Source organism: Carassius gibelio, chromosome A4 (assembly GCF_023724105.1).
Source record: "Carassius gibelio isolate Cgi1373 ecotype wild population from Czech Republic chromosome A4, carGib1.2-hapl.c, whole genome shotgun sequence".
NCBI classification, from domain to species: Eukaryota; Metazoa; Chordata; class Actinopteri; order Cypriniformes; family Cyprinidae; genus Carassius; species Carassius gibelio.
The window spans coordinates 32,636,704-32,663,435 of NC_068374.1; the positions used below are offsets into that span (position 1 = coordinate 32,636,704).

Genomic DNA, 26,732 nt, shown 5'->3' on the forward strand with positions numbered 1-26,732 from the left:
TGTTTCAGTGCACATTAAACTATGTAAATATTTATAATGGTGTACAATAAGGGACCAAACTGTAAATTGTGGGATTATGGGGTCTTTCTTTTCTCTATAGACACGTTTTGACCACTAATGTTGAAGATAAAGTCTTTGTCACTTAAACATTAAGCAACTGTTGTCATAAAATGTCAAAAACATTGTCGTCTTGAATTATGGTGCCAATCTTTTGGCAGTAGATGATTGCAGTGTTTATGACAAGTGTTAGAGAGATTAATTCTCCATGGTTATTTTAATATATTATTACAATTTTTTTCACCTGCTAATGTGCATTAGTAATAGTATGATATTATATAAGTAATTTTATAGTTATTTTTTGAAACTCTGCAGACCCGGTACCGGGTCCGAAAATAGCATGCCACATGTTTGTGTCTCATTTGCATATCCTTCCTTATATGGCATTTGCCCAAAAATGGGTTCATTTGAAAGCTTAGAGTGTTTTCTTTACAAAGAATACCATTAATTGGGGTTTTATGATACATAAAGTAGTCAAATTAAGCTAAGAAATATATTTTCCCCCCCCATAAATTTCCATCTAACGATTGCGAATACGTTTTCGTAAGAATGTGTATTTAAAATATTTTTCACAAAACAGTCAAGTCATATATCACAAGAAAGCTCTCATTCTCAGGAATCTGATGATGTAGATCATTTTATTGTGTGACAATCACAGATCGAATGATCTTCAACAGAATCGCGATGTAAAATTTCTCACCTTATTATTTATACATTTTGCACCGCTTCAGTCAGCCGCAAACAGCCACGCATACCTATATACTCGATATAATCTTTTAGATTAGAATCTCTTCTTTCAAACAAGACCATTTTTACGTTTCTGCGTGCTTCCATTGCTGAGATATAAAGCGTTTTGTACAAGTGCGCAAAAGCGCTCCAAGAGCTGTATGATTGACAAGATCTCTTACTCATATTGATGGGTCTAAAAGCCTTTCTTCTGGTATAGACGTCTGACCTCTTTTGTGAAGCGCTATTTGTCATGATGGCTGTCATTCACAAGTCGTTCCTCCAATCGAAGGTGTGAATTCAGCACCGCGGGGGTGCTGGAACTGGACAGCGACTGCCCACTCTTTTCCGCTTGTGGAGACGCAATGGTCTCTGGGAAACTGAGTCTTTGGCTGCTTCTAAACAAAGGACACGCGAGGAAAAAACTACTAATGGCCGACGCTACGGATTTATAATGCATAATATTCATAAAACAAGTTCTGGGTGGCCACCTTCGCCGTGGAGAGGTCAGGACGCGCATCTGGTAAGCCTATACGCGTGCTACTCGCTTTCATACATTTGATTCTTTATTCTGAGGCTTGGAAGCTTCGCTAGCAATAAGCTAATATGTTTATTTTCATAACTGTGCAGTGTTCGACCGCATCTCAGTGAATGTACAGTAATCCGTACAGTACTGGGGGAATAAACATAAATTAGTTTGCTGACGCTCCGAAGTTCGCGCAAAAGCTTCGGGGAGCTTGTTTACGTTATATTGAAACCGAAACCAAAATACACGCTGATAAAAAATCAAAATATGAAATATGAAAGAGACGGCGAGGTCTCTCAATCTCTACACGATGCAGAATAGACATAAATGAAACGATATAAATCTGGAGATTGTGGATTCTATTTTAGATTGTGATAGACCAGATATTTTTTATAATTTTATGCATGCTGCTATTGTGAAATATGAATTATTTTCTTTCAAAGACTGTTCAGAAAACCCACACACAAAAAAAGCACAATGTATTGAGATGGTTCATCATATGTGAAACAACATAAATAATACTATTTGTCACAAACAGCAGCTTTTTATGTAACTTCTGAGTGTTTTCTGTCAAATAATATACAGAGATCACATTATTCCATACTGCAAGTGTGCAAAAGATGACTTCATACTTATTTAGACAAAAATTTTATACAAAAATGCTATTATTCCTTCCTTCAGTTGGAATAGAATAACTTTTGCATAGATTAGGATAGAAAGAAATTTCTGTTTTCCTCTAATAGCAGACAGTTGGAAGAATCACAAGACATTTGTCTGAAGTTGCCAGCCCCTTCAATGCCTGAGTTATAACATTTCAAACTTCAGTTTACACAAATAAAATAAAAAAGCGCCTTGTTTTTTTCCCTATTTATTATAACACAGACAGCATATATTGTCATTTTTATCAATTTCAACAGTGTTTTATGTAATTTCAAAGGGTTTCCTTTGAAATTATACCAAACTTTCTGAGCTTACACTGTAGTATTAGTATAGGCAGGCATTCAAAATTAGGTAGGAAAATGAAAAACGGAAATCCCCAAAATAGCATTTGTGCTTAAGAGGTTAAGACTTTCAGCTAGACTTTCAAAAAAATATATATAGATATATATTAACCAGCACAACTGTTTCCAACATTGATATATCAGCATAATAGAATGATTTCTGAAGGATCATGTGACACTGAAGACTGGAGTAATGGCTGATGAAAATTCAACTTTGCATCACAGGAATAAATTATATTTTAAATTAAATAAAAATAGAAAACTGTTATTTTAAATTGCAGGGTTCCCACGGGTCCTTGAAATTCTTGAAAGTTTGTAAATCTATACAACATTTTTCAAGGCCCTGGACAGTTTTTGAGAATAAGCATACACTGACACAGGTCCTTGAAAGTGCTTGAATTTGTTTCGTGCAAGAAGCTTTATATGGAAAAAATTCCATATTATTCCCTCTGGTCCACTAATGTGTTATTTCACCAACACTGTGGCCTGTGCATACTAGCTTGCTTTATTTACATAAGTTACACATTTACGCGTTGAGTTAATTGTTTCTCATGTGAGGTACTTTGTGTTGTACATTGTCATGACATTAGAGTGACCATATTTCCTCTTTTACTCTGACCTCTTTTTGGATCAAAAACATTTCTGAAGTGCCCAAAACGTCTGGGATTCGGCTTTTGCTTTCTACAGGCCTCAAAGATTGTGTGACTTTTTGCATTAGATGCTGCAAGGGACAGTTCCCACTGAATTTCTGACCATTATTGCCCGCTCCTGTGATTTTTGTGTCCAGTCCCTCCCGCTCCTGCAAACTTTCTAATATTGCATCATTTTTGTGCATCTGGGGAGCACCTATCGATGCGCAAAGTATTTAAATCTCTTTTAAATAAGCACTCACTGTTCACTTTCACTTCTGTTTAAGCGATCATGCACGCCTTGTGTAAAGTAAGATCAGATATTTGCTAATAAGCTCAGGATCTGTTGAGCAGCAAATCCTCCAGCATGATCTCTCTCTCCTCAGCTCATGATCAGTCTGACAAATCTGACTCCTACAGCTCGTCTTGAATGCAGGGTTGCCAAGTCTGCCTTTTTTTTTCTTCCTATGGCTACTATAAAACTGTTAATGGGTTGATTTTCCCCCATGGGTTAAAGATTTGAAATGTTGCTTAAATTACATTTGACTGAAATGCTTGTATTGAAACATTCTGCCTATGATAAAACTGTGCTACAGTAGATGTTAAGTTTTGTGAAGGAGGGCCACTGGTAGTAAGTTTTTTTTATTTTTTATCTGTGTTTATGATCAGTATGCATAACAAATGTAAAAAGTGTATTTTAGGTATGGAAATGACATATTTTCACACTACTTTAACCACCAAACAACCTCGCCCCAGCCCCCCGCCCTGCCCGAACCCAATGTCTTCTTTTTGAAAAACTAAAATGTGGTCATCCTACATGACGTCCATGCACACCTCAACGTTTACAGACACAGCGTGAAATTAATGTTGAATTGCTTTGCTTGTTAATGTAAACCCATGAGGTATGAAAAACTTGAGCATATTCATATATCTTAAAACTTCTGGTTACATAATCCTAAACTCTTTACAATAAAATCCATGCAAAAGTTAATATCAGATACTTTTAGAATACAGTATAGGATGTACTGAATATTTTTCAGTTTTATGCAAAACCAAAAAGCAACAAATAGAATATAAGCTCTCTGCCATGGCAAAAAAAAAAAAAAAACTTTTTTGCATAGTTGTGTTTGAGAAATAAAAACTGTAACAATGTATCTTACAAGATGTACCTTTTATATCACTGCTGGTTTTATATGCTCTAGTCTATATAATCGTATATATGATGAATAAAAATCTTGATAATAACACATAATAATGATAACACAGTGTAACTTTGCTCTCACTTGAAATGTGTTCCCACATCAAGTCCTTGGATTTGAGGGTACTGGACCTGGAAGGTCCATGAATTGAAATTCAATCAAGGTGTGGGAACCCTGAAATTGTAATAATATGTTTCAATATTATTGGGGTTATTTTCTGTATTTGTAATAAAAAAAAAATGCATAAGAAACATTAAAAATCTTTTAAACAGCAGCATATATATTTGGTAAGCAACTTATAAAATTATTTATAACAAAGTAATACGTTGAATGTTACCTCAGAAATAGGTGCTTAACATATATAATATAATAATAATGAAATAGTAATATAGTATAAATACGACTGGATCACCAGATGTGAGTGGCATCTGAGTGGAAAAACTACATCGCTCCCACAATAATTGATGAAGCGGTCTACATTGGAGACTCCCATCATTAGAGTATAGTTTTCTGTTTGGTGTTACATGGTTTACAGTCTCATACAGCCCTGCCCTATTTGGGCAGTCGGACACTCTAGATTGATGTCCTTCTGCTTCTTATCTGGTTTACATTCACAGCCTTGTTTTATCAAGTGAAGAACATTTGCCAAAGCTCTATTTGGATCCCTCAAATGCATCAAAACATGTAATTATATTGAGTTGAGCTGACAATTTAATTTGCGAGTTTGCATTATAGAGGTTCTCATTAAATGTGAAAAACCATTTTCTAGATTTGAAACTCCCATGACTGTACTGAAATCACTTTTGGTTATCCACGAAAAGATTTATGCACATGCGTCATGCATTCTCTTTCTGTTTTTATAGCTCATTTGTTCTTACACTTTGGAAATACAGAGCATCCTCAAAGTCATTACATAAACTAGATCAGAAATAATGATTTTTTTTAGATGACTCCTGTGAGGTGTTCAGTTTACTTTTGTTAGGATGATTGACGTGCAGCAGAAAACTCGAGAGATGCAGATTTCTAACCCTGCCCCATTCAGATGTTCAGTTATTCCTATGCCGCTATGAATCTGATAGCCTGTAATTTTAAAGCACTGGATCCAGGAACCGCAGTTGTGTAACGCTGCAGCGTTTCTGAGCGTTCTCAGAACTGCTGTATCTGCCGAGCTCCAAACGGACGGTGACGATCGGGAAACGCGGCAAATGGAGTCATTCCTCGGTTGTGAAGTCAGAACCATCTGAAACTTTAGCTTGTGTTTATTTAGGTCCCCGCAAATATGCCATAAGTGACCCAGATGTTTTGTTAGTAATATAGAAATCAGAAATTCCTTCCGCCTTTTACATTAAGTCAATCTGCAGCAGGATTCCTTTTTGTTTTTTTTTGTTTTTTTGCTGTAATTTGACTTTGTGGTCTGTTTGTTGTCCTTTATTGAGCCGACAGGTTTCAGTGGAAAAGTCTAATGGTGCCTGGCCTTGGATTTTAAGGAGATCTTAAGTGCACTAGGCTTGCACTCAGACCGCTTATTTGTCAGGATTTTTCAGGGGTTATGAAGGCTGATGGATGTTTTTGCTTCTCCTCTCTTCTGTCATGGAAAGAATTGAATGTGAACTTGAGGGATAACGCTTCAGTTGGGAATAAAGATAACAATGAAATATTGATTAATTGTCAGAATATGGACAATTTTAGAATAAGGGAATGCTTAAAGTTTTAGGGACATAATCGTTATTTTTGCTTGGCTGCAATGCAAAGAAAATAACTGTAGCCTATTCATATAAAGGTGTGATTTTAAAGAACTAATTCACCCAGAAAAATTAAAAATCATTCTGTTTCAAACCTCTTTGACTTACTGATGAAAAATAAAATAAAAAAACTTTTGATTTTAGCATGAGGATGAGTTAAATGATGACCAATTTTTCCCATTTTTATATCCTTTTTACATCCCTGTTTTACATGCCGTCCTTCAAAAACCATGTGGCATCAAGTTTTCAAAATGACCATAATGGTAACGTGTAGCCAATCTGAGTTAGTGAGCTGATTCTCATCTGCAAAAACATGCACAGGAAATGTCTCGGCGAGCCCATTTTCCCAGTCCTCTGCCTCAGCCGACCACTAAACAAACAAAACTAATCAAGAGATGTCTAACGCATTCCATCAGAAATCACTGAATTTTGGAGACATATTTAGGGTCGGCCATGATGCAGAAGTGAAAGAACGCATGAAAATTGACTCTAGCATGAAGTCATGTCGATGTAGCGGCTTAGTTGAGGCCAGTGTTGTGAGCACGAATGCGTGCCAACGCTCCCATAAAGGTGTTGAGGGAGAGCCAGCGAGCTTTGATTTGACAAATGCCGATTCTGCTGAGGTAAGGAGCGCTTAAGCGAGCTGCTAGTCAAACTGTCCTGACCTCCTGACCTAAGAAAACAAGCACGCTCCTCTTTGCCAGCTCGCTTTGTTTGCTCTTTCAGCCTTACATGGTCAGATCGTACATGCATCCTTATCAGGAGCCAAGCTGGGTCAAAGAAAAAGCCGTCATCTTATGAGACGATGTTACTGCTAGCATGATGAAGTTGAGCGGTATCGAGTAACAGATGACCTACACAGGTTGCCAAAGACAAAAGCTGACTGATGATGTTGGAATGATTTATAAAAAATAAAAAACAGAGCATAACCACCTGAACACCTCAGTGGTACGATTCAATGCTAGTCTTGTTTCCCTGTCTGTTAATTCTTTAATAGACCTCAGTCTTTATGTGTGCGTCTGGTAATGGTAGCAGTGATAATTGTTTAAGAGAGCCTTTATGGAGTAAACTCTTTCCTTCTAATCAGAAGCATATTTACGTACTAGTGCACTCGCCTCGGAGGCACGCACACCCGCATGCACACACGCCTCCTTTTCTTTCCACTTCACATGTCATTGCGTCCTTCTGAGAGAGCCAATTAAAGCTGATTAAAGCCGGAGATCAAAGCCACTGACATGGCTATCACTCAGGATTCCCTCTTCGAATGTATATTTACCTGTGCGTGTTAAATGAAATGCATCCTGACTGCTTTACATAAGCGGAACTGTACATCACTCTGCGGTATTGCGGCCTGGTTTGTATTTGTAAGTTGAGAAGCACTGCCGAATTAGTTAATTTCTTCATTGGCAGACAGCTGGCAGTGAGTCCGATGCAGAAACGCGCTCTCGTGGTGAGAGTTTTTAATTGGCAATGCTCTACGCGGAGACAAACTGGCATTCGAGAGACTTACCTCATAAGAAATGTGTTATTAACGATTCCCCATTACAATCGCTCATGCTATTAATAAACATCTCAGGTCTGGGTTTTTTAAAGCAGATTTTATTACCCTTCAGTTGGCATCCAAACTAGCGGAGATGCTTGCCTGCTGTATTTTGCAGGGCTAGTGGTTCTAAGTAAGATGAAAAGCCAGGGATACACATCCCAATAGTCAATAAATGTATTCAGAATGGACCTTATGTGATTGAGAGGTGCTAATCATAAAAATATACACTGCATTTAAATACAGTCATTTGCATTGTTTTTTTAATAGTAGCTCTGCTCCAAGTCCAAGTGAGCTGCCTGCATAGACAGCATCTCAAGGCTCTTAAAAGGCCACAATTTGACTAAATTCTAGGGGAGCTCCGATCACGATCGGCCGATGCGCAAATAAACAATGAAAATGAACGTGGATTTGTGCATCTTCTCAGTTAACAATGGCTCTGTGTAATTACAGCTGCTCTATGTGAAATCACGCAACACGCAAAAAACTATTTTCAATCGTAAGATATACAGTAAACTTTTAATTGTTAAGTCAGAGTTGCGAGATGTAAATTTTAAGAAAAGAATTCTGCGAAAAAAAAACAAAACAGGATTGTCAGTTTATATATCGCAATTCTGACTTCATCTCCCAGAATTGCGAGTTTATAAGACGCAATACTGCAAAAAACGTTTGTTTCTCGAAATGCTGACTTTACAACAATTCTGACTTAAACTAAGTTTAAATCTTGCAATTTTGAGGAAAATAAGTCAAAATTGACAGATAAAAAGTTGCAATTACCTTTTTCAGTAGCGGAAACAGGCTTCCATAGTGAACTTTTATAAAAGTTCACATAAACGTTCGTCAATGAATTCAACTTTTAAATGCATCATGCAAAAACATTAGACAAGTTCTTTACATGAAGGACTCATGACTAGAAGATCATCGTGCTACTTCTTTTTCTTTTCAGTATGGTAGGAAGAATTGTAAATTGCAGAAAGTAGTGCAAATTAAATAAACTGAAATGTGGAGTGTGTGTATCAGGGCATTACTGTGACAAAATGATTGACAGGCCAGTTTATGGGGACAGAATGAACAAAATATTTGTCTTAAAATAACCTTTGTTTTGTGTGTGTGTGAGAGATCTTTTTTCCACTATAAAGAACCTTTTCCGCAGTGAAAATGTTCCGTGGATGTTAAAGGTTCATCGATGCCAATAAAGAACATTTAATTTTAAAAGTGTAGGAAAATAATATTCAATGAAATGTTCTTTTGGGAATCAAAAATTGTTATTTATTGTCATTGTTATGAAAAGAAAACCTGCAAGATTTCATTCAGTGTCAAAAATCAGTAACATAAAAAATGGTTAGCTTAGCAACATGCTAATATAAAGCGCCGTTGGTCGCTTAAGAGGTTCAGTTTCAGTTAAGATGCTGCCTTAAAAGCAAGTACCTATATAGACAGTCTACAACAAGGCATGTGTTGGAACAGGGTCACCAACCAAATTGCAAGAAATTAGCATTCAGTGACACTGAGGCCAAAACAATAGCAGCAGCAAACAAGCCCTTTGTTTATTTCTTACCGGCCTGATGCAAACAAAATAGGGGACGCAAATTGATAGGGAGTCGGCCGTAATTACAGACTCGTTATTGTTAATCACTGACGCACAGAGCATTCAAACATGTCTTAAAAAATGGGTAAAATCAGTTGTGCGTGTCTTTTTGAGTGATGAAATACTTGAGAGGTTTTGATGAATGTGATGGAGGTCTTGAGTGTGTGTGTGTGTGTATGTAAGGCCTCATTAAGGTTTGTTTTAATGAACACAGCCTCAGTAACAAGAACAATGGGCACTTGTTGCGATCACGTCTGACGGTCTGCTGTGTGCGTGCGTGCGTGCGTGTGTGTGTGTGTGTGTGTGTGTGTGTGCAGGCTGCAGTGCCACTCAATTCTCTGACAGGCATCTGAAAGACCACCATGGATAATAACGGGCCTCCATTAGTTCAGGTTAGACTTAATGATCAGGAATTGGGTTGCGGTCGCCCGGGTGCTTCTGAAACGCAGTAGCGAGTCATTCGCGATCTGTTTCAACCTAACCAATGTCAGCAGCCTGAATGGATGCTTGTGTGTAGCACAGGTGTGTAAAAGTGAGGAGGGGCCAAAGTGTCTTGGAGTGGCTCCAGCGGCGCTTGGGTTCGTGGATTAATCTTATTTCCAGTTCGGCTATTAGCTCAACCTGGGAGCCTGAAACCACCCCATAGCTCCAATATTCAATTATTTACAATTTCATGCCTGCCTGAGATTGGTGTTTTTCTTGTAAATGTAAAGATTATGCAGCAGGAGTCCTTTATGTTGAACTCTGAGGTAATGATTTATGCAGGTTTTTTTCCCTTAAAAGGCTTTGTACGCTGTTGCGGAGTGGAAGGGTACATTGGGTTGAGCTGCATGAAGGAGTGCTTGCACTCAAACATTTCTAGTCTTAACTGCTGTAATATTTCACTCGACTAAAATAGAGGAATTTATCATAAAGCTCACAAAATCGTCCAAAGCCAAGTAAATAGAAGTGACTGCGTGTTTGCTTGAGAGAGAGAAAGAAAGAAAAAGAGAGGTTTGTCTTGGAACTGGCAGTTGCAGCCACAGAAAGAAAGATTTTTTTGAGTTTTTCCTGAACTAACTGCTCAGCCCTGTGGCACTAAACATAGCCACGGTGAATTCAGCAGACATTGTCCTATACACAGAGACGTGGCCGGTATGAGTGATGCTCAGTGTGCGTGTGTGATATACCTGTGTCTCTTAAGTCTCTGTGGGGGCCACACAGTGCTCAGCCCCTGACAACGCTGGCCTGAAGCCATGCTAATAATAACAGCCAGCAGAAATATGCACAGAAGAGGGGAGATCTGGTAGCGTAGAGAGGAGAGGGGCACGGGAAAGGGTTCTGCACTCACAGGAATGTGTCATCTAAGGAGTCTCAAAGTAGTCTGCCATAACATGCATATTTTAGTACTCATGATATATATTATCTATCATATATAAAGTTATTTAAATATATATGTGTGTGTGTGTGTGTGTGTGTGATTGCACTTTATACAATACAGTTTGTGTCAAATCAGCTTTACAGTGGGAAACAGAAAAAGAATATGTCAATAATGTAATAATGAAGACAATAAATATTGCAATATTTCAACACATATATATAAAATGTTATTCACACACACACCCCCATGCACGCACGCACACACACACACACACATATATCTTTTTAAAATAAGGTAATTAATAAATAATATTTATTTCGAATTGTGTATGTGTGTGTGTGTGTGTGCGTGTATATATATATTATTATTATTATTATCATAATCATCACATATAATAGCTTGGTTGCCATTATTGAAAAATAATTATAAAGAAAAAATTCGAATAATAAAATACAAATTATATTAAATTTATATGTATAGTATATGATATACTGATGGCAGTGATTCAAGCACGTTATCTCTGTCAGAGAGCTTTTAGTAATTACTCCCTCCCCAAATCTTGATGTACACTGACAAACACTCTTAGGACCATTTGTTTAAACGTCAGAGCTTGTGTTCTGCGTGTTTGCTCACAAAATACGGTTCCCTCTCTCTAACCCCCGAATGATGCACCCTTGAGTAATGCCTGCCAGGGAGGTCATCCAGCCCGTCTTATAATCTTATTTCTGCTATCTCTCCTGAGGAATGCAACGCCCTTCATTTTTCAGAAATTTCTTGTCAATTAATACTCTTAAAATCTTGTGCACTGAAGAAAAGCACATTCCATTGTCTGAGTTCTGGGCTATAAAACAGCCACATTGAGCAAGATTAATTCTGATGGAATGGAAAACTGGATGGGAGAATGTCACTAGCCGTGCCGATAACGCCCCGGGGAGTCAATGTTTTCGCACCGAGACTTACGAGGGCATAAACAAATAACATAACAGAAGCTGTTTCTGATGACGGAGGACAAGGGGAACATGTTGCACACACGCATTGAGTGTAAACGTCATGCTTTTGGCTTGCACTGCTACCTCGTAAGCACAATGTGAAGATATTTCTCCCGAATTCCTATTGAACAAAGCCTTAAATCACTCATATTTTTTTTGGTTTAGTTTTTTTTGCCTTTCTTGTGCGCAGGGTTTGAAAGACACATTTTACGAGACACATCAGGAACTTCTTAGCTCTATGAGAAATACATTTTTATGTTCCATTTAAATGTTCCAGCTGTAATATATATACAATATATACAGGAGAGTTTGGTTATGTTAATTGTGAGAGAAAAAGTGAGCAGCTAAATGCAGCCTCGTCCTAAATGAGGCCCTCATGTTAGGTCAGATGTAGTATGTAATTGATATTTAGCAAAGCCTGATGTTTCGAATACCTCAGTTTGGTGTTCAGTAGATTGCCTATATGCAGAAACAAGCTTTAAAGGATAATTACACCCAAAAATGTAATTATGTGCTACTCTATGGAAATTGAAGCTAATTGGATCCGTAAAAAGAAAAGCACATTTAAAACCACAAAAGTAGTCTGAAGGGCTTGTGTGTTATAAGTCTTCTGAAGCCATACAACAGCATGCCGTGATGAATAGAGCAAAACTTCAATTCTCCTCTCAAATAAAAATGAATGCATTGGGATTAAAGACAAAAAAGGGGTTTTCAAGCATCAAAACAATACATTTAATACCGTTTTTGTTTTTCATACATTAAAATGTTTTCCATAAATTTTTTTTTTTTAAAGTACAGGTCAGCATAATTATGTTTTATTTTTACATAAATATGTGTTACGCTGAATCACAAAGGAACATAATTTCACCCATATTTTGACATTTTATTTTCAGAAAGGTATGTGACGCATTAAAATAGACCCTTTACTTGCATTTATTTTGCTTTCCCTTTCAAAATGGGACTCCTCGTCTTTGACCCTTTGACATCTTTGTTGTTAAGAACTTAATAGTTTATATCTTCTGTGGAGGGCAAAATTATAAAAGAATAACAAATACAATTTTGGGTTGATTCATGCAACAAAGTTGTCATACAACTTCAGAAGACTTGCAATGCACAAAAGTATGGACTAGTTTTATTTTAACATTTTTATTTTATTAAATTTTTTTGCATGACAGACCAAGTCCCCATTCACTTACACAGAAAAGAGCAGCCAGTTTCTTCAGAAATTCTCCTTTTGTGTTCCAGGGCAGAAAGCCATAAGGGTTTTTAATTATATGGGGATGAGATCATTTTTCTTGCAACAATTTTTCAGTTGTCAACATATGATGTAATGTACACTCACTTTTATAGAATGGTATCTTACATGACATCACACTGAGCTCATCAGATCCAAACCTGGATGAATGAATGCTTAGACACTTAAGCGCTGGCAGGCGTCTTCTTGTGTGCTTTCGTGATCTAAGCAGGTCATGAAAAACATTACGTGTCATGATAAGGATGCTAAATGCGTTTTGCTTAATTTCTTTTGCATCACATGCAAGCGTATACTGTGAAGCACTCATCAAAAGCTTGATGTGATATGTTCTGCTTCAAGGCGTTTTCTGTCACGGCCATCTCCATGGCTGGTTATTTGAACACGAATCCACTCTTTTTTTTCCACTCTGGTCTCTCACAGTTATGTAAGAAGAGACCGCTCAAAGCTAAAACCACTCAATCTTGGATAAAATAGCTGGGAGGGAAAAGTTTTTTTTTTTCTTTTGTGCCATTTTTTGTTTCTTCAATAAGCTGAGAATAGTGTAGGAGAGGGATTGTATGTGGTTTGGGACAGCTAGTATGCTAGGTATGTTTGGTTGTTTCTGTGATTAAATTTGTGCGATGCTACTCAGACGTCACATAGTGCTATCATTCGCTCTGCGGAGTGCAGATAGAAGTCCCTTCACTCTCTCTCTGTGGTCAGTGTGTTTGAATATGAGGCTCTATCTGTCTACACAGCATGTGAAACCCTTGGGTTTTTCTTTTTTTGTGCATGTTGCTTACGGGAAAGAGAGCTTTTTTCCTACCATATTTGGTCATGTGGAGCCAAGCCAATAGGCAGCAGACGTTTGATGCCGTACAAGCATCTCAATTTGGCCTTTTCCCTCTTGCTCTTTTTTTTTTTTTTTAGGACCTTTCATGCCAGCTGATAGTGGTGCGATGTTTGGACATGCATGAGAGGACCATTTAAAATCAGCATTTTTTCAAACGCATAGCATGAAAGCATCTCTGCACCTGAAATGCATTTGCAGAAGCGCAACTGCTGTTGTGCAGAAATAAATGGCCCTAGGTTTAATGAGTTAATACCTCTGAAAACTTCCCATTCGAAAATGGAAGAAAAAACGTTTTCCCGACATCCTAAAACCATGTGCCTGTGTTTCTGTTGTTCAGCTCTGTGCTGGAAAAAGAAAGGGAACATTTGAGACAAATTATTTTTAGTGTGGCAAACTAATTCATTTTACAAATGTAAATATGCATGTATATATAATAAATGAATTATAAATAATGCATAATTTTACATCTGTTAATCTACATATATAATAATAATTATACATTAATAATAAATAAAACACTAGGTATTTATATTAAGTATTGATGTCCAGATCCGATCGCGTGGTTTCAGACTCGATCGGAATCGGACGTTACATCCCGATCAGGACTCAGATATATATATATATTCTCATTATTTTTTTAAACTTCTTTAGTTATGTGGTGGCACGGAGTTAGACCCTTTTGACTCCACACAGAAACAGCAACGCGTGCGGCATGACATCACTTTGTTTTGAAGAGCTGGTGTGAATAAATATAGATTCAAAATCAAAGAGACATGATAGTCTGCGCATGACCTGATATTTCATTCGGACCCAGAATACATCGAGATGAACATCACAGAGCGCTAAACTCTCATGCAGTGTGTGTTTCATTCGTACTAGAAGCATGAGCGCGTTCTCGCACTGATAGTCATATCAGGAAATTCCTAATATGGACAAAAGCGTCCAGCTATCGCTGTGGTGCTCACAGGAAAACAGAAACTTATGCAAACATGAAGACATTAATATACTATCACGACAATAAATTGTTTTTTAAGTCTTCTCCAGCAGGTGAGAGTAAGCAAGTCTCTTCTGTTCACCAAGCCTGCATTTATTTGATCCAAAGTACAGCAAAAAAGTAAAATGTTTAAAATATTTTCACTAGCCTATTTAAAATAGCTGTTTTATATTTGAATATATTTCAAAATGTAATTTATTGAACATCCTGAAACTGTTTTTTCGCTCCTTTATTCTTTTTTTTATGTATTATAGAAGTATTGGATCGGGACTCGGTATCGGCAGATACTCAAAATCAAATGACTCAGGCTCAGACTCGATGGCAAAAAAACTGATCGGGACATACAATATTAAGTAGAAGTAAGAAATTATTTTAAACAATATGGATTCTAAAAAGCACTGTATAAATAATGATATATTATATTATTATTATTATACCCAGCTTGTGTATTTTCCACCAATTAAGTTAGATCATACATCAGACTATGTCTTTTGCTTATTACAGCTATTGACATTTACTCCGTATCCTAGAGCCTGTAATTGCATGGCATTGTGGGTAATTGAGCAGTTTAAGACATATTTGGTGTTTGAGCAGGTTACTGTAGGCAAACTGAGAGTGATTCACAGGACATGCAGACGTGTCGGGGAATGCGATCCATTGTCTGGGAATGCAAGAATCTCCTTTTCCAACCTCAAGTGGAAATTCAATGACTGAGGCCTATTTTTGCCCTTGCTTGAATTTTTGATCCCCTTCTTCCCATTTTAAAAACTTTAGGTATATTGTACAGTCATTGAGTCATTATCTCTGATGTGGTGATCGGGTTCCTGACACAAAACCTAGGTGCCTTGCATCACCCTGAAAGGGTTTATTTTGTGATACTGACTCGCTGATATATCCTGACATTTATCTTGCTTACAATATTTTATTTAATGCAAAGCAATTTACTTTTCATTCAAGGTAAATATGTATTTTTGAACAAGATCATGCATTCCCGGGAAATCGAATCTAGGGCATTGTCAATGTTTGAGTGCAGTGGACATGCATGTATGCATCATTATACGTGTCAGTGTCATGAGATTCATCATGACCAATAAATTCAGTGTCCAAACCTCGGTTAGGTAGGTAGTGTACCAACCATTTCTCTTCTCTCTCCTCTTTTTCCAGTGACAGCCATGAAAAGCAGTTGCTGCTATTCCTGCAAAAATCTCTACTGGATTTATAGCGGCACATCTTGCTCTTTCTCTGTCTCCCTTGCATACTCTCTCATTTTCCTCTTTAAGGTCCTAGAGTCATAAATGTGCTAATGCATTGGAGAGTCCAAATCAAGCTTTCGTTACTTCAATAAGCCATCAAATAATACATCAATTAAGAAATCTAAGCAGCATTTGTGACTAATACAGCAAACTTTCCATTAGGATTACTATTGGTATTGTTGGCATTTTAGGGCTAGAGTCCATGTTTATGATTAAGGTAAAGATTTTGAGAAATATATGTTTGTAGTTGAATTCTCATACTTAAAATCACTGTATAGGTAGTTTTACGAGAAATTAACAGTTTTATCGGAATGCAAATTTTACAGTGGCTTGAAGTGGGATTGATGTTTTATAAATACATTTTTAGTTTACAGCGCGTTTAAGTTTGTTTTACTCAACCCAAATTGTCTAAAAATCGGCTAATGCAAAAATATGTTGTTTGCTTAACACTAGCTAGGACTAAGCATATATTTATTGGCCATTTTGTATTCTGACTAAGTTTTGTGGTTAGATGTTGTTTGGAAATGCTGCTGAATGTATATATAAAAATTATATGTACTTTAAAGACCCCCTCAACCTGACTTCTTTTATCTAGCTTTAATTAGAGAGGCCGTACCTCGCAAATCCCCCATAAATCGCACACTCTGTCTAATCTGGATTTGATTTATAAATAAATGCACCATTAGGCCTGTACTTCAGAGAAAGTTCCTCTATGAACTCTCAAAATTTCAAGGCTAACAAGCATTCATGTCAAATATTAAAGAAAATGCTAAATGATATCCAATATAATAGTCAAAAATAAGCTTGATGACAGAGACTCCAAACCATTTTTTCCCCCTTTAAAATCTTAAGCACAGCATGTTGTCTGACCTTCAGCACATAAACATGGGGATTGTTGGCCCATCACATAGTGTTGTTATGTTGTACATGAAGCAGACCTGGTGCTGGACTCCTGCCGTTACTGTCCTGAGATCTGTGGTTGTGTGCCGCCCAATCAATCAGCTGGCTTTATGGGACAACTCCGGCTGGCCTCCAGTCACTTTTATTGGTGCTCTCAATTTCCTGCACTTCTCACCGAGCACACAGTCCCATAATTCAGCAGTGGCTCTGTATGTTTGTCATCACGGATGCAGACAGACAGACAGAGGTGTACTGACTGCAGTAGTGTGGATTTCATTGATCTGGCTCAGGTACGAGATCTCTTTATTTCTTTATGTTTTAGAGTGAACACGGAGGATAGAAAGTGAATTAGATTCTCTGTCCTCTTGTCTGTCTTGGTTTGTTCCTGTCCGCTTGAATTTCTAAGGATGTGTATTTGGGTGATTTTTAAGAGCATTAGGAATATTGAGGAATAAATTCAACTTAAACTCCCTCAGTTTACCACAGACAGCAGGGTTTATGTGAGTTTCCATATTATGGTTAAATTAAAAAGCAAAGAAAATCTGTTAGAAGTTGTATTTTTTAACTGTTAATGCTACTCATTCTTTTTAGACATACAGACCATATTGACACATTTTGTGTTCCCTTTGATGTATTCCTTACATTTTCTTTATTTGGCATTGAAAATGTCTTTTAAAAGTCTTAAATTGAATCTTCTAGGACTTTCACGATCATCTTGACATGTCCAGACTTGACAGATCTAATGATACATAAATTGGTATAGATACACATCAAATGATCATCAAGACTAATGTAATTCACAGTATTCACAGTTCAAATGATGTGCTTATATACTATACGTGTTAAAAATTGGCTAAACATTTCAAGAAACAAAGTCGGACCTAAAAATCACTTTAGTATGTAGCATTTCTTTTAGTATCGAACTAAAGATTTGGATTTCCATTGAAATTGTTGAGCAGCTGTCAGTGAATCCAGATGGACAGGCCGACTGCACATATCTGGCATACCTGCAGCGTCTTTAATGAGATGCATGTCTGAGGCTCTGATAGGCTGCTGACGCTGCAGATTTCTGGGATGCCATTCTGCACCTGGCTACAGTTGCACAACCTCAAAAACCTTGCCCGCTTTTTATCAAACCTGAGAACATTTCTGATGATTTATTCTGCCTTGATTTCGAATTTTGCTAGAAATGTTGATGCAATGCAAATGTCGAGTCTTAATGCTTGCTGCAGTACATTATTCCACAGAAATAAGAAGAAAAAAAAGTTTTCTTTGCATAGGAATCCAAAAATCCAGAACCTAATTTTCTCACACATTTCACTTGGAAATACGTAACATTACAGAACGGGCTGTGAAAGCCATGTTGACGTTGAAATCCATTTGGAATTGTCCCATTTGTTTGTTTACCTTGGCTGCACTGTATAAACATCTTCCCATTATGAACTAATAGTGCAGTCAGTGTAAGTGCACATCATCACATTTTGATGGTTACACATAGATTTACTTTACTTCTTCCTGTAGGGAAAAGGCCATTTTATGTGATACTTAATATCACGTTGTTTCATGGTGAAATATACACCACATTACAGTAAAATGCTTTTTAATGCAACATGTCTGCACGGCTCATCCATTTGTTAAAATCTTGGCCAGAGAAGACGCTCTGAATCGTCCTCCTACGCCAGACTCCTGCTGCGGCCGCGGAGAGTGTGTTAGCATAAACTCTGATAGCGAAGCCATTCTATGTTAATGGACCTTTATTGACAGACATGCAAATAAGGGCGATGGTTTATGTTGGCAATGCTCCACTCTCTTCTTGAGCCGTAAATGTAGTTTCTCTCAAGTTGTCCAGAGTGGCTGAGGTCCAAAAGACGGTGGGTGGTAGATCCAAACATTTAGTTATTTAATCCTTTTGTCAGAAGGGGTTGTGGATCACATCAGCTTTGGCTCTGGTTATAAAGAACACTCTTTAACTCAACATTTATCTCGGCGAACTACGAGCATCTCGCTAGTGGTAGATTGTTCAGTCTAAGTGTGTTGACATTAATGAGTTTGTAATTATTTTCTGTTTGTACAAGGAATTGCCTGTGGTTACGTTTCAGACTGTGAAAACTGCTACGTTATGTGTAACATTAATGATTCATAAGCACAAAATATTATACAATTTAAAAAAATTATTTATTTATCAGCGACATCACCACTAATGATTATATTTATTTCATTTTATATAAATATATAATTTTTAATGAGAATTCAAGTGCAATTATGCGCTTTAGCAAAAATAGTTGTTGGTGTGATCGCCTCATACATTTTCATTTGTACTTTATTTTAGTTTAGTATTATATAATAGCATTTATTACATTAATGATACATCAGCACAAATTATTTTACATTTATTTTTATCTTTAACCTCACTCCTTTCACAATCCAGTCAATTATGGATAAATACGCAATATGCAATAAATTCTCTTTTGTCTTATTGGATATGCAGTTTTATTCAGGAAAACAGAAGTCAAATGGGTGTTACCATCTTAAATGTTACCATCTTATATTGAACAAAGAGCCAATTGAACAAAACCCCATGTAAACTAGACTAAGGACAATTTTCCATCTGTCATCGTTTTTAGTTTTCTTCATCAGCTGCTCCTATTTCCCTACAGGGTTTAAAGGGAGCCAAAATCTGAATCGTTTGCGTGGTTTGGCACAGGCATCCGTTTGTACATTCACGACCTAGAGAACATCACAGACGGAGGCTCTGAGACTGCATTCCCATGGGTCATTGCAGTGATGAGCTTTGATGAAGGGTTAAGCACTACTTACGAGGAACATAGTAATTTAGCAGGTAAATGTGTTATTACAGCCATTACAGCGCGTGCTCTCTAGACAGGAGGCGTCTCCCTGCTCGCTGGAGAAGCCAGACCCCCGTTATGAAACATTCAAGAGGGTAAAAGTGCTACGACATGAATCTAGGCACACGGGTGGTCCAAAAGAGGAAGAGACAAATCCATTTCTATATTCTTTCTCAGAACACACAGCCTTATTGTCAGTTATCACTTTTCAACACAACCTGAATTTCAATCCTAAATTTAGCGTGGTCAGCATGTGTAGTCATCGCTGCGAGAGCATGATTCAATTTGAGTTGATCGTACACAGTTGTGACAGTTATATTGAGCTGAGTCAGTGCTGTTTGCTCAAGGGCTCAGATATGAAGGGCAGCCATGCTCCTGCAAACAGAAGATCCAGCTAAAGATAGACCACATTCCTGCGGTTTGTGAATGCGGGCGCAGCGCTTCTGCCTGATAAGGAAGATCGGCCCGATCTCTCGCTTGCTGTTTCTTGCTCACATTCCTTGTTTCCCCTCTCCCGCTGTTGTTTTTGTTTTGTCCATTTTTCTCTGTCTCTCTCTCTCTCTCTCTCTCTCTCTGTCTTCATCCTTGTCAGAGTTATGTGAATATGGAGGAGGGGTTTAGGAGAACTGTTTCCTGTTCTCTTGTGTCTGAGAGCTTCTTTCCCTCTCCATTCTTGCACATTTTGTGTGTGTATATTTGTATGTCCATCAGTGTTAGGAAACCAAGAAAAAGTGAAGTGTTTTTTTGTTTTTTCACTTTTTCAGTAGCAGGACAGTAGCTAAGCTGTGTGTTGGTTTTCCAGCAATTGCTTATTCCCACAAGAAGAATGTTAAATTGTTGGTTTTGAGCTGAAGCAATGATCAAACATTTTGTCATTCATGTAGTGTTTTTGCTGGTTCATTCATGTAAATGAAGTGATATACGTGCGTGTGTGTGTGTGTGTTTGTAATGTTTTTGCATTTAATGTAAATTTATCCATTCTAGTTTGATGTCACCCTAATATATCTGATTTATTTATTTACTTAATTAATTTTAATTAATAAATAAATAAAGGTTATTTTAAGAACTTTATTTGAAGGGTTATATTAAGAATTTTTCAATGAAAGTTTCTTCGGTGAACCAAAAATGGTTCTTCTATGGGGAAAGAAAAATGGTTCTTCTGTGGCATTGCTGTGAAAACCATACAATTATATTCAAACTAACCAGCAACAACTCCATGATCACAAAAGAGAGGGAGGGAACTAGCAAAAAAAAGAAATGGAATGGAATGGGCAATAATTGGAAGTTGGGAAGGAAAGAGAGAGAGTGGGACCGTGTCAGAACAGGAGAGAGAGAGAGGAAAAGGGGGAGAGAGGGAGGAGGCAGACCCGTCGGCCGTGATTGAGAGTTTTCACCATAATGGGAGGGAGAAAAATGGAGGAAAGTAGGGAGGGTGAAAAAATAGGAAAGGAAGAGGCCGGCTCTGGCCCTTTCTGGTAGCTCCAGCTGCAGCGAGAAAGAGAAAGCGCCCGAAATACTTTTTGTGTTGGAGCGTAATCGAGACTAGAGAGCGAATTTCTGCTATGTTGTGAAAGCTAAAACGTTCCAGAGGTTATCATCACTGAAGTGAAGGTAGGGCGGTCTCGAAACGGCCCATCTGAAGCTGCACAGTCCTGAGATTAATGACAACAGCTCTGTATCTCCTGGGTGGGCTCGGTTCCTCCGCCGAATACCCCGCAGTATATTTAGTCAGAGTCTTTCTGCTTGACTGAGTGGACATCCTGTGCTAACATCCTTTCCTCACCCATTCTCTGTCTTTTTTTTCTTCATTCTTCCCTCTCTCTCCCCCACAATTTCCATTTTAAGTGGTATTATGAAAACAAACTTGTGATCTGTTTGATGTCGGGCTGAGAAAAGATAGACTGTAAATGTCTTGCATATGGGAATGCGCGATTTTTGTGTAAAGGTTAACCAAATGCTCACAGCAGCTGTGGAATCCAGACAATATCTAGTAACGGAGGGGATTCTTTGAGTTTATGTAAGGTTCACGCGTGAGACTAAAGGACACACATGTTCTGTTGTTTTCCAGGGTCACGCTCTCAGGATTGAAGCATGGATGATGATTTTGAGCGACGCAGGGAGCTCAGGAGACAGAAGCGGGAGGAGATGCGTCTGGAAGCCGAGAGGTAATGTGGGCATCATTAACGCTCACTCTTTCTTCTTCAGCCGTTTTGCTCCGTAAACCGAGGGCTGTTAATAGGGAGAGATCATCAGATCCATTGCACAGCCATTGCTGGTGAAGATTATTCCACTTGTAAAAACATGACAGCTTGCAAATTGTCCATTACTGTGTGGCCAAATGGGTCTTTGTGCAGGATTAAAAAATGCTTGCCTGGTATGTTTACAAATACAAGGAATTGGTTATGGTGACAAATTCTCCATATTTCTCCAAGAAGGCGCCATAGGTGGCCACCTTGGTATGGAGCTCCAAAGTTGTTTTAATGTTTTTGTTAGTTTGTCCTGTTTTTAGTTATATTCCTACAATCAGTTTCACCAGGGATGAATTGCTGAACATTTGGCAGTACACACTAGGGCTGGGAAAATAAATTGATGCATCGCGAATCGAGAAATAATTCGGCATCGATTATGAGATTTTCCGAATGCATCGCAATTCTTTTTGAATCGATTCTGAGCTTAGTTTTGAACAGCAGATGGCACTGCATGCTTTAGAAACACCCGTACTCTGCTTATTTCCAAATCATTACAGACACTTCAACCTAAAATAATCATTCATAAAATTTTAAAACGTTGAAGCGAATTACAAAGGTGTTCTTGAATCATAAAAACATTTTAAGATGAAGTGAAATTACATGACTCAGCCGAACGCACAAGCACTCTTAAGCACTCTTCTTCATGAGTATTTGAGTGTGCCGATAAAAACTAGATTAGAGCGCCATCTGCTGTTAAAATCTAAGCTCAGAATAGATTCCAGAGGAATCGCGATGCATTATGAAAATCTAAGCATCGATTTATCGTCCCAGCCCTAGTACACACCACCCAATATTTCCCAGTTTTTTGACTATTCTGATGTTTTACTGGACAGAACAGAAGCACTGTTCAAGCACTTTAAGACACGCAAACATGGGAAGCGAGCCGGTACACTCGTCAAGCTCATCCAGTGCAGCTTTAGAACTAAATTTTGGAACTAGAACTTTTTTTGTCTACCCAACAAAACAGACGAAATACTTATGCTCTCCCGGATAAACAAGGACTTTTCGAACTCTGGTGCTCTGTGTTTCAAGGAAACCTGGCTGAATGAAGCCATTCCAGACAGTGTGCTGCAAATGACTCTAGCGGAAGTGGATTGCAATGTAGAATCAACAGGGAAATCCTGTGGCGGTGGGACATACTTCCACATCAACCAAAGGTGGTGTACAGATGTAACAGCGTTGAAGAAGATGTGCTAATGATCAACTGTATTGCTTTCTACTTGCTGCAGGAGTTTTCCTCGTTCATTCTCATAAGTGTCTACATTCCTTTGTAAAGCGTGTGTGAACGCAGTGTTACAACAGCTGGCTGATCAGATCACAGACACAGAACAACACAGACTCTGTTATAATCATTCTCAGTGACTTCAATAAAGCAAATCTCTCCCAAAAATCAGACGGCGTGTTTCATGTCCTGACAGAGACTGTAATGTACACTGTGTTGAGGCAACAACTGGCCAGCAATTTGACTGAGTTCTCTATCAGGTTTGAAAAACCCTGTCTCACACCCCACACCCATTCTGACCTTCTGTCCATGGATCCATTTACACCTCCAGCAACCTCCCTCTCCCCGCTCCTGTACTTTGGATCAGTGAAGATGATGTGTGTCAGGTGTTCAAAAAAAAAAAAAAAGAAGACAAGAAAAACAAGAAGAGTACCAGGCGTAGAGAATGTTATACCAGCCTATCTGAAATCCTGTGCTGACCAGCTAGCCACTATCTTCACACAAATTTTCATCAGATCGCTGGAGCTATGCAAAGTCCCTTACTGCTTCAAATGCTCCACAGACATCCCCATCCCAAAGAAACCCAAAATGATTACAGACCTGTTGCTTTAACTTCTGTGGTCATGAAGTCCTTTGAAAGATCAGACTGGTGTTGGCCTTCCTGAAGGATATCGCTGGACCCTTTGCAGTTTGCTTCCAGAGCAAAAAGGTCTGTGGATAATGCAGTCAACATGGAACTGCATTATATCATACAACATCTAGACAAACCAGGGACTTCTGTGAGAATCTTGATTGTGGACTTCAGCCCAACCGTCAACTCTTATCATCCCAAACCCCTCTAGTCCAAATTAACACAGCTCTCCTTGCCCTCCTCCATCTGTCAGTGGTTCACCAGTGTCTTTACAGATAGGCACCAGCAGCTATTGAGGCTGGGGAAATTCTCATCCAGGACCCACACCGTCAGCACTGGTGTCCCCCAGGGATCTGTTCTCTCCCCACTGCTCTTCTGCCTGTACACCAACAACTGCACTGCAAAGAACCCCTCTGTCAAGCTCCTGAAGTTTGTGGATGACACCACAACTATCAGTAACGGGTCTGCTTACAGACAGGAGGTTGAATAGCTGTCTGTCTGGTAAAGTCTTAACAACCTGGGGCTGAACACACTCAAAACAGTGGAGATGATTGTGGACTTCAGGAGAAACCCCCCTGGTTTTTCCCCCAACTTACTATCATAGACAGCAATGTAACAACAGTGGAGTCATTCAGATTACTGAGCATCACCATCTTTCAGGACCTGAAGGGGGAGTTCCACACAGACCTGATTGTAAAAAAGGAACAGAAGAGGCTGTACGTACTTCCTTCGCAAGCTGAGGAAGTTCAACCTTCAACAGGAGTTGCTGAAACGGTTCTAATCTGCAACCATTGAATCAATCCTCTGCACTTCAATAACCATCTGGTTCAGCTCAGCTACCAAAACTGACCTGTAGAGCAGATAGTCTGGACTGCTGAGCAAATCACTGGTACAACCCTCCCCTTTTCTCCTAGAACTGTACTCATCCAAAGTGAGTAAAAGAGCTGGCAAAATCATGCTTAAACTCTCAAACCCTTTTTCTATTTGAACTATTGACGTCTGGTCGGCTTTACAGAGAGCACTGAGCACCAGAACGGCAAGGCATAAGAATGTTTCTTCCATCAAGCAATTCACTTTACTATTAACATCTATTGTACAACATAGGGCTGTGCAATTGAAAATTGAAAAACGGTTTCGATTTCGGCGTCCAACGATTATGAAAATACAATAATCGAGATAAAAAATTATTGCGCCCCATTCTGCCCCTTTTTACACACTGTTCACACTTACTAACAACTTAGATGGCAAACTATTGGTTATTATTGTATTGGGGCACTCAAACATCCATGGCTTTGATAAATTGCTATTACTGCGCTGTCTTTAATGTTAAAAGTTACTTAAAAGTTGATGTATTTCCAGTATTCTTAACTTTTTAACTTTTGTTCAATTAGCTCCAGACCAATGTTTCTAAAGAGATAATGAATGTTTCCCATTGTGGAGAAATTAGAATAAAAAACTGCCTGCAGAATTTTGAGCCAGAGGTGAAAACAAAGAAATTACTGTTTTAATGCTTTTGTGGTTTGAAGCTTGCACTTTCAGCTCGTTTTTCTTTTTCTGTGATGATGGAGTCTGCTATTAAAGCAGAAAGCTGGTGTTAAAGTAACAAATGTTAAACATCAGTGGCACATTTGCGAACTGCTTGACCATTTAAGGCAAAGCGACACTCCTATAAACACTGGAGGCACTGACAGCTGTTTCTTGAACATTTATGCTTCTGTCAAAAAGAATTATGGGTAATGGCTGATGAACATACAAATCAAGCTTATTATCATTCCAACAGAGCATTGGATGGTATGAATCAGCTCTAAATCGGTCTTTCAGCAACCGTTATTTCTATTATCATTGGCTAGGATGCTAGACCAGAGTTACATGGTGTACAGTTCGTTCTGAGTGTCAGCTTCCTGTCTACAATGGCCTTCCTGTTTCCTCCAAACATGTTACCATGAAGCAGGAATGCTTTTCTTTTTCATGATTTAAGATATATGGGATCTTTTTCACCTAATCGTACGGCGGAAGTGCAAAGCCAATGACGCACAGATTAGGGGCCATTATATTTTACAGCATAGCGTAAAACGAATGCTTTTTTTGGCTATATGTTATAAACGCCTGAAAGGCTGGAATTGTGTTTTCTATGCCAAGTATCACATTTGGATGGAAGCTACTAATGCAACCCGTTCAGCTGTGCGACACAATGTGATCTTGTGTTTATGTTCTTGTGGAGTCGATTCAGTTTGGCCCGCTCTTCTTCTCCTGCTCGAGTTAGTGATAAAAGATTAAATCGCTCTATTAAATAGCTGGAATTATGCAAAGATGCTGTAACAATCAATATTTACTCTTTGCCTGTAATTGAACTAGTGAAAACCATCTGTTTTCTCGCTGTCCCCGTTTATTTCGGTCGTCACCGTGATGCATGGCGGACACAAGTAAGTTTTCGGTGTACATATGATGAGCGCTGTCACTCTGCCAAATGGCTGTGCATTAGAAGTGTTTACTGGCAGAGATTTGTGAAGCTCCCCGTCCTCTGTGCAAGCAGCGGGACAACAGCCGGGCAGATGTTGGCTCGGCGCTGATGCAGAAAAACAACGCGAGTCTGATAAAGTTCATGCACGCAGGAGCAGCTTGACATCCGAATCCAGCTGCATTTATATCAGGTGATGATGGCTTGATGTGCGCCAGTCCTTTTCATCTGGAAGACTTGCCAACATTTCAACTGCTGAAAATGACAGGAGAGGGAAAGTGTGTGAGAGAAGGAAGCTGTGTGCTCTGTCTTTTGTCTGTATGTATTACTGGACATTGCTGACAATCTAAAATGTGGCACTCTTTTTCTTTAGATAAAATGCTCACCTTTATATATTTGATAATGTCCACAGCGTTGCACGAAAGCCCATTTTAAACAGAAAAAAAATATTATATCTCACAATTCAGAAATTCTTGTTTGTTTGTTTTACCTGTTAAGTTTACATCTCACAAGTTTTTTTTTTTTTTTTTTTTTTTGTCAGAATTCTGAGTTTGTCTCAGAATTCTAAGTTTTATCACACAATGACAAGTTTTAAAAAAATTAAGTTTCTCACATTTCTTTTTTTTTTCATGACAAAATAAATAAAAGGTAATTGCAACATTTTACCTAAAAATTCTGACTTTTTTTTTTCTCGCAACTAAGTTTGTATACTACAATTCTGCATTTAAATCATAA

The 26,732-nt window shown here is 38.3% G+C and overlaps 1 protein-coding gene across 6 annotated transcripts in view; it reads left to right on the forward strand.

Annotated features, from left to right (window-relative positions):
• LOC127977609 (non-muscle caldesmon) overlaps window positions 1-26,732 on the forward strand; it is a 51,059-nt gene that overhangs the window by 1,852 nt on the left and 22,475 nt on the right. For 5 of the 6 annotated variants that reach the window (XR_008158269.1, XR_008158270.1, XM_052582581.1 and 2 more), the window contains exon 2: window positions 21,506-21,602. Coding sequence is in view for 4 of the 6 variants with exons in the window: in XM_052582581.1 (XP_052438541.1) it covers window positions 21,529-21,602 (74 nt within the window). In the remaining 2 variants the exon portion in view is untranslated. Of the gene's footprint in view, window positions 1-20,894; window positions 21,049-21,505; window positions 21,603-26,732 lie in introns of those variants that run through there. The other variant, XM_052582588.1, reaches the window with a different exon arrangement.